The 15,049-nt window shown below is 34.8% G+C and overlaps 1 protein-coding gene across 3 annotated transcripts in view; it reads right to left on the bottom strand.

The window, feature by feature from the left end:
* Positions 1-15,049, bottom strand: part of GAS2 (growth arrest specific 2) — a 138,105-nt gene that overhangs the window by 108,800 nt on the left and 14,256 nt on the right. For all 3 annotated transcript variants that reach the window (XM_055416046.2, XM_088832078.1, XM_055416047.2), the window contains exon 3: positions 9,331-9,452. In XM_055416046.2, coding sequence (XP_055272021.1) covers positions 9,331-9,452 — 122 coding nt within the window. The remainder of the gene's footprint in view (positions 1-9,330; positions 9,453-15,049) is intronic.

Genomic DNA, 15,049 nt, shown 5'->3' with positions numbered 1-15,049 from the left:
GCAAATTTACCTGGCCTTTCTTCTTCTCCCCCTCATTTTGGATTGTGGGAATTCTGCTGAGTTTTACAATGGGACCAAAAACACCCTCTCTAACATCTCTTAGCACAAAAAGCTCATCAGACGTAAACGCCAATGTAAAAGGAACATTAGAACTTGGGAAAAAATGACTTGTTTTTGCTCATACACAAAGGTTAGCACCTACTGGTCTAGGTAAGTAAGAAAGAAGGTAAACATAACAATAATAAATTATATTTTACTTGATCTGAAAGTCTATCTACTACCACATACATATATTCCCCATACATATATTCGACCATGCATGCTAGGTCGTTTCAGCAGTGTCTGACTCTTTGCAGCCCCATGGACTGCAGCCTGCCGGGTTCCTTTGTCCATGGGATTTCCCAGGCAAGGATATAGGATTGGGCTGCCATACCCTCCTCCAGGGAATCTTCCAGACCCAGGGATCAAACCCGTCTCTTTATGTTTCCTGCATTGGCAGGCAGGTTCTTTATCACTAGTGTCACCTGGGAAGCCCTTTATATTCTCCCTAACAGAGAGTAAATTCCTTGAGTAGACTATATTCCTTGAGAGTAAATTCCTTGGGTCTATCTTTATGCCATACTCTTTCTCACTAACAACACATAAATATCCAAATGAATAATATCATCTCGTATTCCTAACATAAACTCACCAATTATCTATCAAATTTTAAAATGACATACATAAGTAGGACTCAATTATTATGAAATATTTATAATATTCTATATTATTAAAGGCTGATAATATGTGAACTTGCTACCCTTTATGACCATTTTTATCTTTCTTCTTATCTACTGATGAATAAAATAACACAATTTTGGAAACCCAATAGCAACATTTATTGCCTATTATTCCTGAGCACTGAAATTCTCTGATTCCCTCTTACAGTTTTACAGAAACTTTACTTTTACTTTGGTTGTTAAATAGTGTTTTGGTAGATAGATAATTAAGGGCTGAGACGAAACAGTAGTTCTTATAGTCCCATTTCACCCACCAACTGTTTTATTGGACTAGAGGGGCAGTTATTGAGAAAAAGGTGCAAAGAAAAATAAGAAACAAACATGGCAATTTCATCTTTATGGCTTCTTCCATGACTGAAAAACACAGTCCTTAATTGCTGTAACTATACTTCATTTCAGATCAAAAATATCTCTTGAGAACCTATTACATGAAAGGCCCTACAATTATTCTTCCTTCTAATTCTCAACAGTGAACAAACTCACAAAACCACTGGTTATCACTCATCTCATCTTTATTTTAGTTCTCAAGAACTATGGCAAACATTATAAACAGGCATTGAAATAAAATCCTCGAAGTGAATAAAACATTTGGATATTAGTATGTTCATTGTATCATCATTTTGAGGAGAAGGGGACGACAGAGAATGAGATGGCTGGATGGCATCACCGACTCTGTGGACATGAGTTTGAGTGAACTCTGGGAGTTGGTGATGGACAGGGAGGCCTGGCGTGCTGTGATTCATGGGGTCGCGGAGAGTCGGACACCACTGAGCGATTGAACTGAACTGAACTGAATGCTCTGAACTCAAATAATAAATGTGACATGTGAATATATAATAACACCTCAGTTCAGTTCAGTCACTCAGTCGTGTCCAGCTCTTAGCGACCCCATGAATCACAGCACGCCAGGCCTTCCTGTCCATCACCAACTCCCGGAGTTCACTCAAACTCATGTCCATCGAGTTGGTGATGCCATCCAGCCATCTCACTCTCTGTCGTCCCTGTCTCCTCCCACCCCCAATCCCTCCCAGCATCAGACTCTTTTCCAGTGAGTCAACACTTCGCATGAGGTGGCCAAAGTATTGGAGTTTCAGCTTTAGCATCAGTCCTTTCAATGAACACCCAGGATTGATCTCCTTTAGAATGAACTGGTTGGATCTCCTTGCAGTCCAAGGGACTCTCAAGAGTCTTCTCCAACACCACAGTTCAAAAGCATCAATTCTTCGGCGATCAGCTTTCTTCACAGTCCAACTCTCACATCCATCCATACATGACCATGGGAAAAACCATAGCCTTGACTAGATGGACCTTGGTTGGCAAAGTAATGTCTCTGCTTTTGAATATGCTATCTAGGTTGGTCATAACTTTCCTTCCAAGGAGTAAGTGTCTTTTAATTTCATGGCTGCAATCAGCATCCGCAGTGATTTTGGAGCCCCAAAAAATAAAGTCTGACACTGTTTCCAATGTTTCCCCATCTATTTCCCAGGAAGTGATGGGACCAGATGCCATGATTTTAATTTTCTGAATGCTGAGCTTCAAGCCAACTTTTTCACTCTCCTCTTTCACTTTCCTCAAGAGGCTCTTTAGTTCCTCTTCACTTTCTGCCATAAGGGTGGTGTCATCTGCATATCTGAGGTTATTGATATTTCTCCCAGCAATCTTTATTCCAGCTTAACTAAATAACCAACCTCCTCCAACATTCCCTTACTAACTAGCTTAGTCCTCCATGGTCTATTGCTTCAGGACATCTCTTGTCAGTACTTTTAATGTCCTTAGACCCTTGTTCTTCCACTGCACTACCCTAAATTCTCCAATCTCCTGCTTGTCCATTCCTTCAAAAGTCAATTCTTCTCCACATGATTTTGCATTAATAGGTCAAAGAATTTTGAGCCAAGCAAAACCAGCAGAGGAAGCAATTTCCAACTTGATAAGAATTGAAGTGTTAAGGATTAAAATATCATCTCATAATAACATCTGGATCTACAAGTAAATGTCTGCATTAGTCCATTGATCCACTCATTCACTTATTTATTCATCCAAAACATGGCAACTGAGCACCTTACGCCAATTATGATGGACCCATATATGAATAAAACTCAAACCATGTTTTCAAGGATCTTACAGTAGAATAAAGGAATAAAGAAAAAATAAGACAATAGCTAAATATCGTAATATGGTGCAGATGCTCTAACAGATAAGAGCCAATTTGTAGTCCCAGAGCCCAGTGAATGAAAGGAATGCTGATCTCAAGCCTTTACTGTAAAGCTTCCTTCTAATAATCAAAGTGACCTCAACTGTTTACTATGTTTAGGGAAATGGATATGCCTTGTGGGGATCAGGAAATAGACAGGTACCTGACCTAAGTCCATGTTACGCTATGACTATTGTGCCTTTGAACACATCAGTGGTTAATTTTATCTTTTTTCCCTGAATGTGTATTTGGTATGGTATTCTTAGCAGTTTTCAGAATTTTTATTCCCTGATACAGGATATTTGATGGGAGAACTCATGTGCACCTGGGGCGAATTCATGTCAATGTATGGCAAAACCAAGCAATATAATATTGTAAAATAATTTGCCTCCAATAGAAAATAAATAAATTAAAAAATTTTTTAAATAATAAAAATAATAATAATAAAATATCACAATTTTGAAAAAAATTCAGGGATTCATACTACTATCCAGATGTGGTCTTTTCACTGAAATACAAGAATAAATATTCTGGTACTTGACATGCATCTATTGGTATGGAAAATGTAATTTTCTTAATCCTGACAAATAGAAAACTCCAGAAGCAGTTTATATATACTTGACAAAAATAACAGAGCACTTACTGTCTTGCACATCAGCTTCAGCTCTGTGACATAACCTATAGGGACCATGAGAATTACAACATCCCACAAGATATCAAACTCTTCCACTATCATGATATTTTACTCATTTGATATTGAAGAGCAGGAATAGGAGGAAAACTAGATGACTTCATAAAATATATTCATTCTATCGGGTGTAAGATAAATTCCATGGGTATCCAGGAAGGGAGTTTTGCCAACGAAAATACATTTCTGAGTCCAGTAGTGTAGACAGTGTAGAAAACTTGCTTTGTTTGTAAAGGACATCATGCAAGAGTTCCTAGCTAGCTATGGTTGTCTGATGGAGGTGGAATCTTAGTTTTAGGATACTAATGCCAATGAAACTTGAATGGTTTATAATGAACTTGGTGCCAGATAATCAACTTAGCCATATTTTCAGTTGTGCCTAGCCATACTCTACCATGGAGTAAAAGTGTCACCTATGGGATTAGTTCAATAAGGCCTGAAGATCCAGGAAAATTCCATTAGCACATTATTCACTTCCTATCCTATCCACCTTTTCACGCTACTTTTTTTGCTCAGTCTGCATATATAAATCCACATCAAGTCCCCTATGCCTAGCTGACAATGGGTGAAAAAGCAGTCAGGAACGTTTTCATATCCCTCCATGTTATACACCAGCATTTATGCTATAGCATGTAAGCCTCATTCAGGTGTATCACTTTTTGCCTGGAAAACCCTATAGATAAGAGAAGGCTGGCAGGCTACAGTATATAGAGTCACAGAGAGTCAGACATGACTGAGCAACTAAGCATGTACGCACTGTAAGAGGTATAGAACAGAAACAAAACTCACAAAGATAAAAACTTTAAGCAAGACATTTCATTATCCCTAAGCTAGAGATGAAAATTTTGTCCAGTGTTCAGGGATCAGAGAAATAAGGACAAGAGAATTTAACTTTATAATAGAAAATGATTGACTTTATTTAAAATTTGAAGATATTTACATTTATTTCCTTTAGTTCCAAGGAATTTGACTTTATTACTAACTTTCCTATTTTTTTCTTCTCAAACCCAGGCAGCAAAATAGCCCATCAAAAATCATTTATTTCCATATCATTCTACCCAAATTTCCTCCTTCTTGTCATGATTTACTTCATTGGTTTAATACTGGCAATATATTGGCATTTCAAAATCATGGATTTTTTTAAGAAATATTCATTTATTTTAATTGCATAGCTAGATACAGATTCCTTAGAATAATCACAGCTGAGATTTTCTTTTCAAAACCTTTTATCACTTCTACCAAACTTTCCTGTTCTGTCAGAGATATCAGCCATACACACAAATTTCTCTGAATTCAATCTTGATCAGATATTCTCTCAACAAAATGTGCTATTGATTTTTGAGGGGAAAAACTCTAATATTTATGTCGTATTTAATTCCTGGATGATACAACATCCTGAGGTGCTGCGATCTCACAGCTCAGAGAACCAAGTACTCTTGATGGGCAAATGTACTCTGGATATTCTATCTGACTAGGATGTTCTTTCCCCTTTGCCGTAAACAAGGGCTGGACTCCACATTTAGACGCTAAATGCTCAGTTCCTTCCTTGGAGCATAATGCAGCATTTACCAAGTAACAGAACTTCTTTTTTTTCTTCTTCTTTTTCCCTTCATGTACTTCAAACCTGATCTAACCACCCAGGGCTCTTTGAAGTCAAAGGAAGCTCTGAACCTAGGGAAACTCTGATGTCTGGGGTAGAGTCTCTTAAGATAAATGAGACAAACAGAAAGGAATGTTAGAAGAAAAAGAGAGGTTGAATCTTTTGAGTATTTTTGCACCATGTCAACACCCCAGTGGTTCACAGAATTGTGTACACAAATCAGCAAGTTATGACTGGGAAGAAAAACAGTAAATATATAATAAGAAAGGGTTCCTGCAATTGAACTCTTTAGACCAGGACATGAAAGTTCATATACTGATGTAATGATTATTTTGTTTTGATTGGAGATGCCAAGTTGAGTCAGGCAACTAAGGGTCAAAAGGCATAAAACCTAACCATGGACTTATCACTTGTTTTGGTTTTCACATCTCAGTAGGATATTGGAAAGTTAATTCTGTTCAGAATTTTGTTGTTAAAGTTCCTCAGCTCTTGGATTATTAAAATTTATTTTTATAATGAATTGATCAGATTATGGTATATTTAAACTAATCAAAATCAAATTATATATTCACTTGCAGCCCACTGCACTCAAATGCTTCTACCCAACTATGGCCTAATTTTGTGAAATCTCTGCATTGCTCCCATGCAAAATGAGAAAACCCAAAGGCTAAGATTAACTACTTACAGCTAAAAACATAGAGTGGCTATTTTTTAAATTGATCCACTGATGCTTGGAAAGGATCATAGGATATAATTTATTTTCATTCAGGGTATTTTATTAAGTCAGAATTGGCTATGAGTCATGCATGTATAACTAAAATATTAAATATGTAAACTGTCTAACCTATTTATTCAATTTACTTGCAAATATTAATAGTGTTTAAATCACTCTTAACACAGACATGCTTCACACATACCAGACATAACTTACTCACTCTAATGTGTTTACACAGCTGTAAAATTCCCAAATTAACTATCAATCAGGAAAAGTAAAAATATTACTATAAGAATAAGAACATGAGAGTTAAGCTGCTGTAAAAAATTTACAAAGGACTTCCTACAATGTGATTTTAGATGGGATCAAATTTGTTGTTGATTTTTTTTTAAGTAATTCTGTTTTAACATCTTCTTAAACATAATAGTTTCACTAATTCAGCAAAGTAATTGGTCAGCTCATTGATCTTTTCCACAGTTGTTCTTAAATTTCAAAATGCAAAGGTGGAAAATAATTACTTACTCACGTAAGCAAACTTAATATTGTGACCTTAATATTGTAACCTTCAATTTGAAAGTCTCCTTTTTTTCCAAAGGGAAATAAATAGTCCATTTAAACTCAACTACCTGGGTTTTAGTAAGTCTATTCTCGTTTAAATTTAGATTTAATAATAACAAAATGTTGTAGAATCTCATATAACAACTATTTCTGTTTATAGACAAAGATGGATTGGAAAACCATGAATTGTGACAAAATTATATTTATGAACAATAATAGCTATGAAGATATTAGCCATTTGGCTTTTCATCTTTTGGAACATTTCTCGTAAAACTCAAAAAAAGAAAAACTAGCTGTCTTTGCATTTTTCATAAAATAAAGCACATGCTATTTTGATTTAAGCTGCTTTGGAAGTAAGTTGTGAAATATATGAATTTTGCCAAGCGCACAGAAGGCAATTCAGTCAAAAGTAATTGTGTCAACTTCTAACTCAGAGTAAATTTGACTTTCTAAGCATTGAAAGTTAGGTCATAATGGGTTTTTAAAAATCTACACTTGTTTAATTATGATGATTGAGCTTTTATGCTAAAATATGTTTATCATAATCAAAATACACTTGTGTTTTTTATTCACTTAAATAAATGACTTAGGGTCAAGAAAGTACTTTAAGTTGTTTAATAAAATCTTGTTGCAGTTTTACTCACTTTGAAAGGAAAATTTCCTTTGTTTCTTTTTATGTTTTATAGTTTTATTTTAAAAATAATATAATTTGAAATAAATGTTTCAAAGGAAATAGCTAGTAAATTCTTGACCTCTAGCTATCCTCAATATTACATATTTTTATGGCGATTTGGGGCAAATATACATATATTTAGATATAACAGCTACATGCTAACTCTAAACTTTCACAAAATGCTTTTTCTTCTGATTTCCTCTAGTTAATCTAAAATTCTCATCAGGATCTTTTAACCCTCAAATGGGGAAGAGAGGTAACGTTTATCACGAGTTTTTTTGGTGTCATACTCTCTGGGAGGCACAAATATATGCTTTTTAATCCTATTTTATAGATAATGAAGCCAAGGCTCAGACACACCCACTCAATAAATAATAAAACTAGAACCCAAGCAAAATCTGTTCAATATCAAAGCCTTTGTACAATAGAGTAATGCTTTGGGGGCTATCTTACACTTGACAGTCTCATAATTCTATTCAGGGATCTTAGTCTCTGTTTTAAAAAGCAGAAGTTTACAAAATATAACCAGAAAACTGTACCTTGTTTATTCTCTGTTAACTGGAAGAGTTCAAGATCTTAATAAGGAGACAATGAGCTTTCTTTTCTCAACAATAAATAATGCAAATAGAGGTTGCAGGATCTAGACAGTACTCAGGTTATGCTTTCAAACATGTCTAGGCACAATACTTTTTTTCCTCTGTTAATTATTTTAGAGTAAATTTTCTATACACATTGTTCTACTAGGCATCATGTATTCTCATTAGTGAACAGAAGTAGAGGCCAATTACATTACAATGGAAGCCACAGAGAAAAATAAGTGTCCTAACAGTTCTAACATTAAATTTGTATTTTCATAAGCAATTTCTTCCTGTCTAAGCTATGCACAGAGAACCAAAATGAAAGAGCACTTGACTTGGAAAGAGGACCTCTATGCCAAGTTCTTGCTCCACCATTCACTAGCTGGGTGATCTTTCACAAATCATCTAATCTGCATCTAAATGCAGAAAAATGAATTCCCAAACTTTGCTGCACATCAGAATCACCTGCAGAGTTGTTTAGATAACCCAACCCCCAGATCCCTCTCCATATGGATTAAATCTGAATGTTCAGGTAAAGGAGCCAGGCCCCATAGTTTTTAAAGATCTTCAGGTTATTCCTTGGCCCAGCAAGGTTTGGGAGCCACTGAACTAAGCAACACTTTGACAGAGCTGTTTTTAAGATGGAAAAAAAAAAAAATGGAGGGGCTTTGTATATTATGTAATACTTTACAGAGTGATATAAAAAACTAAAGAAAAATTTATCCCCAAACACTACAGTGCTATAAAAAGAAATATATTAATTCAGGGAGCTTGATCTTTTGTTTAAATTTTTAGTTCAGTAATCATAAAGAAACTTTACATAATCAGCTTTCCTTTTTCTTTTGCCAGAGTTGCAGAAAGTTTTTTTCTTTTTCTTTTAAGCTGTCTTAACATTATTTTAACCTCATTTTTTTTAACCTCTTTTCCTTCTCTGTGTAAAATTAAGAAAAGTTTCATCTACATTGTTCCCTTCAAAAATATCTAACACCACACTTTTATTGTGTGTTTATAATAGCTAGGGAAAGTATTAGAACAATGTGCAGAAAAGAAATCTGAACAGTCAGAAAGAAAATAACTTGTCCACAGTTACTTAGCTCAATCTAGTACTTACTTAGAACAAAAAATTACATACTCCAGATATTTTGTTCCAATATATAGCCATAATAATTCTATTTGGAAACAAAGACCTATTCAGTATGTCTTTCTTGGCCAGATTTTGTTCATTGCCTGACGACATATTATTTCTCTGCTACATTTTAAATCAATCTATCAGATTCAACAAACCAGGTTATATACAGTATTTGTTCCTTATTAATGCAATCAATTTCCATAATCTTCTATTTAATTAAACTTTACCAAAAGGATCATCTGTAATTAGAGTGAAAATAACATGTTACCTAATTAGAAAGCACCCTCCATGTTTTATTGTTAATAGAGGAATTAATGCATCCATTCACAACAAAATCCTCCAATTAAACTCAATTTGTAAGCTATTACAAATGCAGTCTGCCATCTGACAGTGAGTGATTTTGCCTTGGGATCTTTTACCTTGGTGGGCTTGGTAGCATCCATGCTCTCTTTGAATTTCTCCTGCACAGTTTCTGCAAGTTGACAGAGCAAGGCACCATTATCCAACTTCTCCATAAAAGTCTCTGCCGTAATTTCCTTCCCTGCAATAACAAAAAGAAGTCTTATAAAAGCACAATCTTTCCCAATCCAAATGTGACATTCATGCCAACATATTTGATGCAGTTTTAATCACCAAAATTCCATTTCCCACTGAGTTACATATCTGGGATAGAAGATCACTGAAAAAAAAAAAAGGCTTCTTTGGAATTTTATGTTTTCCTTTGGTCTCAATTTGATCTCTTTATGAGCCCAATTCTTTAATCTCCTCATATCTAGGAAAGGAAAGTGAAGTCGCTCAGTTGTGTCTGACTCGTTGAGACCCTGTGGACTATAGCCTACCAGGCTCCTCCATCCATGGGATTCTCCAGGCAAGAGTACTGGAGTGGGTTGCCATTTCCTTCTCCAGGGGATCTTCCCAACCCAGGGAATGAACCCATGTCTCCTGCATTACAGTCAGATTGTTTACCCTCTGAGCCACCAGAGAAACCCCCTCATATCTAGAACCACACTAAAATTCTTCACAGTGGCCACTGTTTCTCATGACTAGCAAAAAGTTTCATGAGACTAGCAGACACCTTCTGGAAAAATATGTACTTGATTGCATGTATTTCCCTTTCACCAAAATCACCTATGTACTGACCTTTCCTCCCTGCCTCTTTGGAGCAGTCTCTCAGAGCTATCTAAGGTGCTGTCTTCTCGGCCGCAGTCCTCATTTTGCCCCAAATAAAACTTAACTCACAACTCTCACTTTGTCCATTGTAAGTCAACACAATAATACAGGTAAGGTTAATGCAAGTAATAAACTCTCTATAGGAAAACACTATCCCTCTAACCATTCCTCCCCTTTCTGACCCAGTGCTTGAAGTATGGAATTATTAGGTTCATATCTCTGCTTTTTTGCCTCTCCTCACAAACATCCATAGCTTCAGTTACCACTCTTATGATTCACAGTTATCCATCCCTGACATTTCAACAGGTAAATGTTATTTTCCTTCTGTCTTACATGCTCCCAAAGTATGTTTTCTTTCTTCTGTTTTTCTTTCCCTTTGTAACAGCTTTATTGGGACATGATTCACGTATCTTACAATTCACACATTTAAAGTACATAATTCAATGAATTTTAATATATTCACAGAATTGTATAATATGATCACAGTCAATGTTAATACATTTTTGTCAACCCCCCCAATGAAACTGTATTCTTTATCTCTTCTGATTGCTTCATCCCCTCAGCTCTATAAAACCATTAATCTCTTTCTTAAATGTTCCTCAAAACTCCCTTCCCAAAGCACTTTCCTTTTCCTATTTTTTTAATTCTCAGAATATATGTTTCCTTCTGTTTCTAGAACTATAATATTAATAAAAAATTCATAATCTGATTCCTAAACTCTATCAACAAGAGCAATAACTAGTCTTCAAATTCTCAACTTCTGCCTCCAGAACATTTCACAATCACCACCAAAGTCAATATTGCTAAACACAATCCTCACTGAGTCAATCTTCATCTTCCTGGCATAGTCCCTAATCTTCTCTTCTACGTAAAAGATAAAACATATACCCTTTAATCCAGTATACTAAGTCTTCTCATATGTTGCTAGTCCGCCTTTCTATTTGAACTCCCTTACACCCTGCTCCTGGTCTGCACTCTGCCTTCCCAGGTCCATTAGCAGACCTTGCCATTTCCACTCTGATGCCTTTGTTCTAGGCATGGCCTCTGCCTGCAACACCCCCTTATCTTTTATCTGCCTAGCCAAATTCTACTTTTAATCAGAAATCCAGAGATTTTCCGAGCATACAATTGATCGCCTTTCTATATGTTCATACTCATGAGTATCACTCATCAAACTTCCTTTATGGCTGATATGTTTTGCATAAAGTTCCTGTCATCATCAGTACATTAAAAACCTTTTGAGGTATATATCATTTTGCATGTGTGTTCCTAGAGAGGTAAGTAGAATGTTACCTACATAGAATGCACCTAGTAAATTTGTTCAGTAGGCATGTAAATTAACAAATGAAGAAACAAACTCTTGTAAAACTCTGAGAAAATGTTGGGTATTATTTTTGTGAAAAGCAGTTAAGTTAAAGCAAAAAAATAAAAAGGAGGTATTTTAAAGTTTTACACAGAGAGTCATAGGATTACATTTTATCTTGAGAAAAATGTATGTAGTTCAATTCTGCAAACACTTAAGATAAATATAAACCAACTGGAACAAAAGATAAACTACTGGCTTAAAGTTAAACTCACAATATCTAATTTATTTGGTCTTTAAGAAACATCTGTTCTAAATGATTTTTTTTATAGTTTGGGGGGGAAGGGCAGGTGAAAGAGGAAAAGAATTACTTTTTTAATGTTCTTTTTTCCCTGCTGGATAGTTCACATTTTAGCCCTCAGTTAGGATAATGATTTCTGCAGGTGGCAAAACATCAGTAGCTCTAAGTACTCAACACAGAGATAGTCTATACAGAACTATTACTATTTCAAAATTGTATGCAGTTCAACTCAATTAAGGAATTAAAGCAGTAGTCTCAAGATAGAAAAAGCCAGCATAACAGAATTTTTATTATATATTCACCATATTGGACTGCATTTTCTAACAATAATAAGAAAGTTATTTTACAAACAAGCATAAAAAATAAATTTTGTTTTTTTAATATGTCAAGGTAAATAAGGTAAACTTTACCTAAACTGAAAGATTCTATTATAATGTTAAGTGACAAGGGTACAGTAAATTTAAAAGAACTTCTAAGTCATAAAAAGAAAAATTATATTCATTAAAAAGTCATTAGCAATTTACCAAAAGGTATGACTTTTACTTTTTCTGAATTATACCTGAAAAAATTTTTGTTATCCTGCTTTTCATGAATATTTGAGGAATTTTACATTGAACATCTGTACCTAATGAAAAATATATTAGGTGCCAGGTTTCAATTCTGTATATTTTATAGCTCCAAAAGGTGGGACTTTTTCTTTTGGCTAAACCAGACACTATTACATACTTTATAGCTGAAATGTATGACTCAAATGAAGGAAAAATGCAAGCAGAGAATTTTTTTAAACCTTCACATATAACATATTTTCCATCCAACAATTAAGAATCATAAAATATATGTTTTAAATATAGTGTATAATGTTAAGGAATCAACTATAATCCTTATATGGGATGATATATTATTATACTTTCTGCATTAATATTACCAAAAATATATTAAAAACAGATTATAAAGTTGGACGAATTTAATCACAACAAATCCAACAGAATAGACTATGAATTACTAATTACAATTTCTCAAGTGAAAGCTATACAAAGTTAAATCTCTGTTAGGCAGAACCAGATCTTTAATATAAATTGTATAGCTGCCTTGAGACATTAGATGGTACATGCTAGAAACAGTAGGATTCTAGTATCATAGACTTACTCTTCCCCAACCCTATCTTTCCTTTTTTTTTTTTCTGTATAATTAGGGAAAGAAGGGGTAATGAATAGACACAATTAAATCATGGTGGAGTACCAGCCCACACTGGGTTGTCTTTATTATTGGCTTGAAGGTTAACCCAAAATAGCCAAGTCTAGAAGAAATATCTTTACTTTCTGGGTTCATAATTCTGGACTTTGATCTTCACACCATCAGTTCAGTCATGACCAGTGCCAGTAAACAGAGATCAGGGAGGTTGGTTAAATATTGTGATCAGTCACTTCCTCTTAAAATATGAGGGCACAATGATATGAAATAATCATCTACCTGAAATATTTTGTCAGGTAACTAAAATCAGCACACATACTTGTACATACAAGTGTATTTCTCCCAGAAATGTGTGCTAGCCATCATTTCCATAAAGATTATCACTTTTATCTTTTATTTTGCTAGGAAAGAATGTTTTCCTCCCAGTAAGTTAGCAGCTTCCTAAAATATGACAGCATATAATAATGATATTTGACATTTGAGTTCTCACTATATGTCAAACACTTTACATGAATTCATGTTTTTAATCTTACAAAACTGCAGAGTGTTTATATTGTATCCATTTTACGGATGATAAAATTGATGTATTTAGATTAAATAACTTACTTAAGCTCACACAGCGAATCTGGCTCTTTAACCCAAGAAGTCTAGTTATAGAGTCTATGTTCTTAACCACCATGATTGGTTAGTTAAATAAATATTTGCAAAATATACAAGTGACTATTTCCTATAATAGTGCATTCTCTATAATGCAGTTGTCCTTTTCTTTGTAGAAAACTTCACAGAATCTTTCTCTCTAGAAACTCCCTCAGAAAAAAAAAAAAAAAACAGAGTGGGGTTGAAGATAGTGGTACCGAGAAATGAACAGCAGTCCACCTTTCAGATTGGTGAACGATGGAGAATACCATTTAGGCATGCTCTGATATGGAAGGGCTTTGTATGTGGTGCTGGTGGTAAAGAACCCACTGACCGGTGCAGGGGGACTTGAGAGATGCAGGTTCCATCCCGGGTTGGGTAGATCCCCTGGAGTAGGAAATAGCATCCCTGCAGTATTCTTGACTAGAGAATCCTATGGACAGAGAAGCCTGATAGGCTACAGTTCACAGGGTCACAAAGAGTCGGACATGACTGAAGCAACTTAACACAAACACATGCATGCCCTGATATGTAGCCTGATTCATTGCATAAGGAAACTGGTATATTTTATCTTAAGGGTGATCCAGATATGATCCAATTCGACTCCAATGTCCACTGCACCTCTCAATCATGGTCTACTTATCCAATTAGAGAACTCAAAGCAACTTGTCTGCTATCAATGCAAATTAGGATCTTGAGACTGAAATGTAAAGGTTGTAAGTTAGGAAATGATTGATTATACCCAGAAACCCTAGATCAGCACCTGCTCCACACAGATTCAGAGTCTACCCCTCATTTGTATCAAGAAAAGACAGAGTCGCTTCCACTGGAAAAGTTGGGTGAAAAGAATTACGGAGTAACTGCTCTGAAAGGTGTCAACTTGTGAACATAAACTTGATTCTTTAAACTTCTGAACTAGCATAAGACACAACCTTTCCTAAGGAATTTTTATTTACTACATCAAGAATATGAGCTCTCTGCAGGATAAGTCCTTAGTAAAATGGTTTTACGAAAAAAGAAAAGAGAGCTGTTCCTACCTTGTTAGACAGCAGCAACTCCACTAAATAGGTGCTTAACATTTTAATGCTACAAGTGGGATTTTCAGAAATAACTGGAAAAAATAAAAATATTAAAATAGGTTGGCCAAAAAGTTCATTCAGGTTTTTCTATAAGATGGTATAGTAAAACACAAACAAACTTGTTGGCCAACCCAATATATTGATCACAGGAAGCATATAATAACTGAATTTTCTTTTATGTGCTTGTAGGAAAGTCTAAGAAAGGGGAAATCACTATACATCAACTGTCATAATGCATTTATAATTATAAGTAAAATCAATTTAGCTTAGCTTGACTTGTAATATATCTTTTGATTTACTCAAAGTCCCTACACATATCCAAACATATACGTCTATATTCTAACAATTTTAAATCCTTAAGAACAATATCAATTTCTGTGATGTTTAACACCTACAATCTTTTCTCAAAAGTATACTCCCATGTGATTCATGTGGTGTTATTAAACAAATAATTGAAG

Source organism: Moschus berezovskii, chromosome 25, assembly GCF_049115385.1.
Source record: "Moschus berezovskii isolate FMDL1 chromosome 25, NW_MosBer_1.0, whole genome shotgun sequence".
Taxonomy (NCBI): Eukaryota; Metazoa; Chordata; class Mammalia; order Artiodactyla; family Moschidae; genus Moschus; species Moschus berezovskii.
The sequence above is the reverse complement of the archived record's forward strand: the minus strand, read 5'-3'. Positions and strand labels throughout refer to the sequence as shown.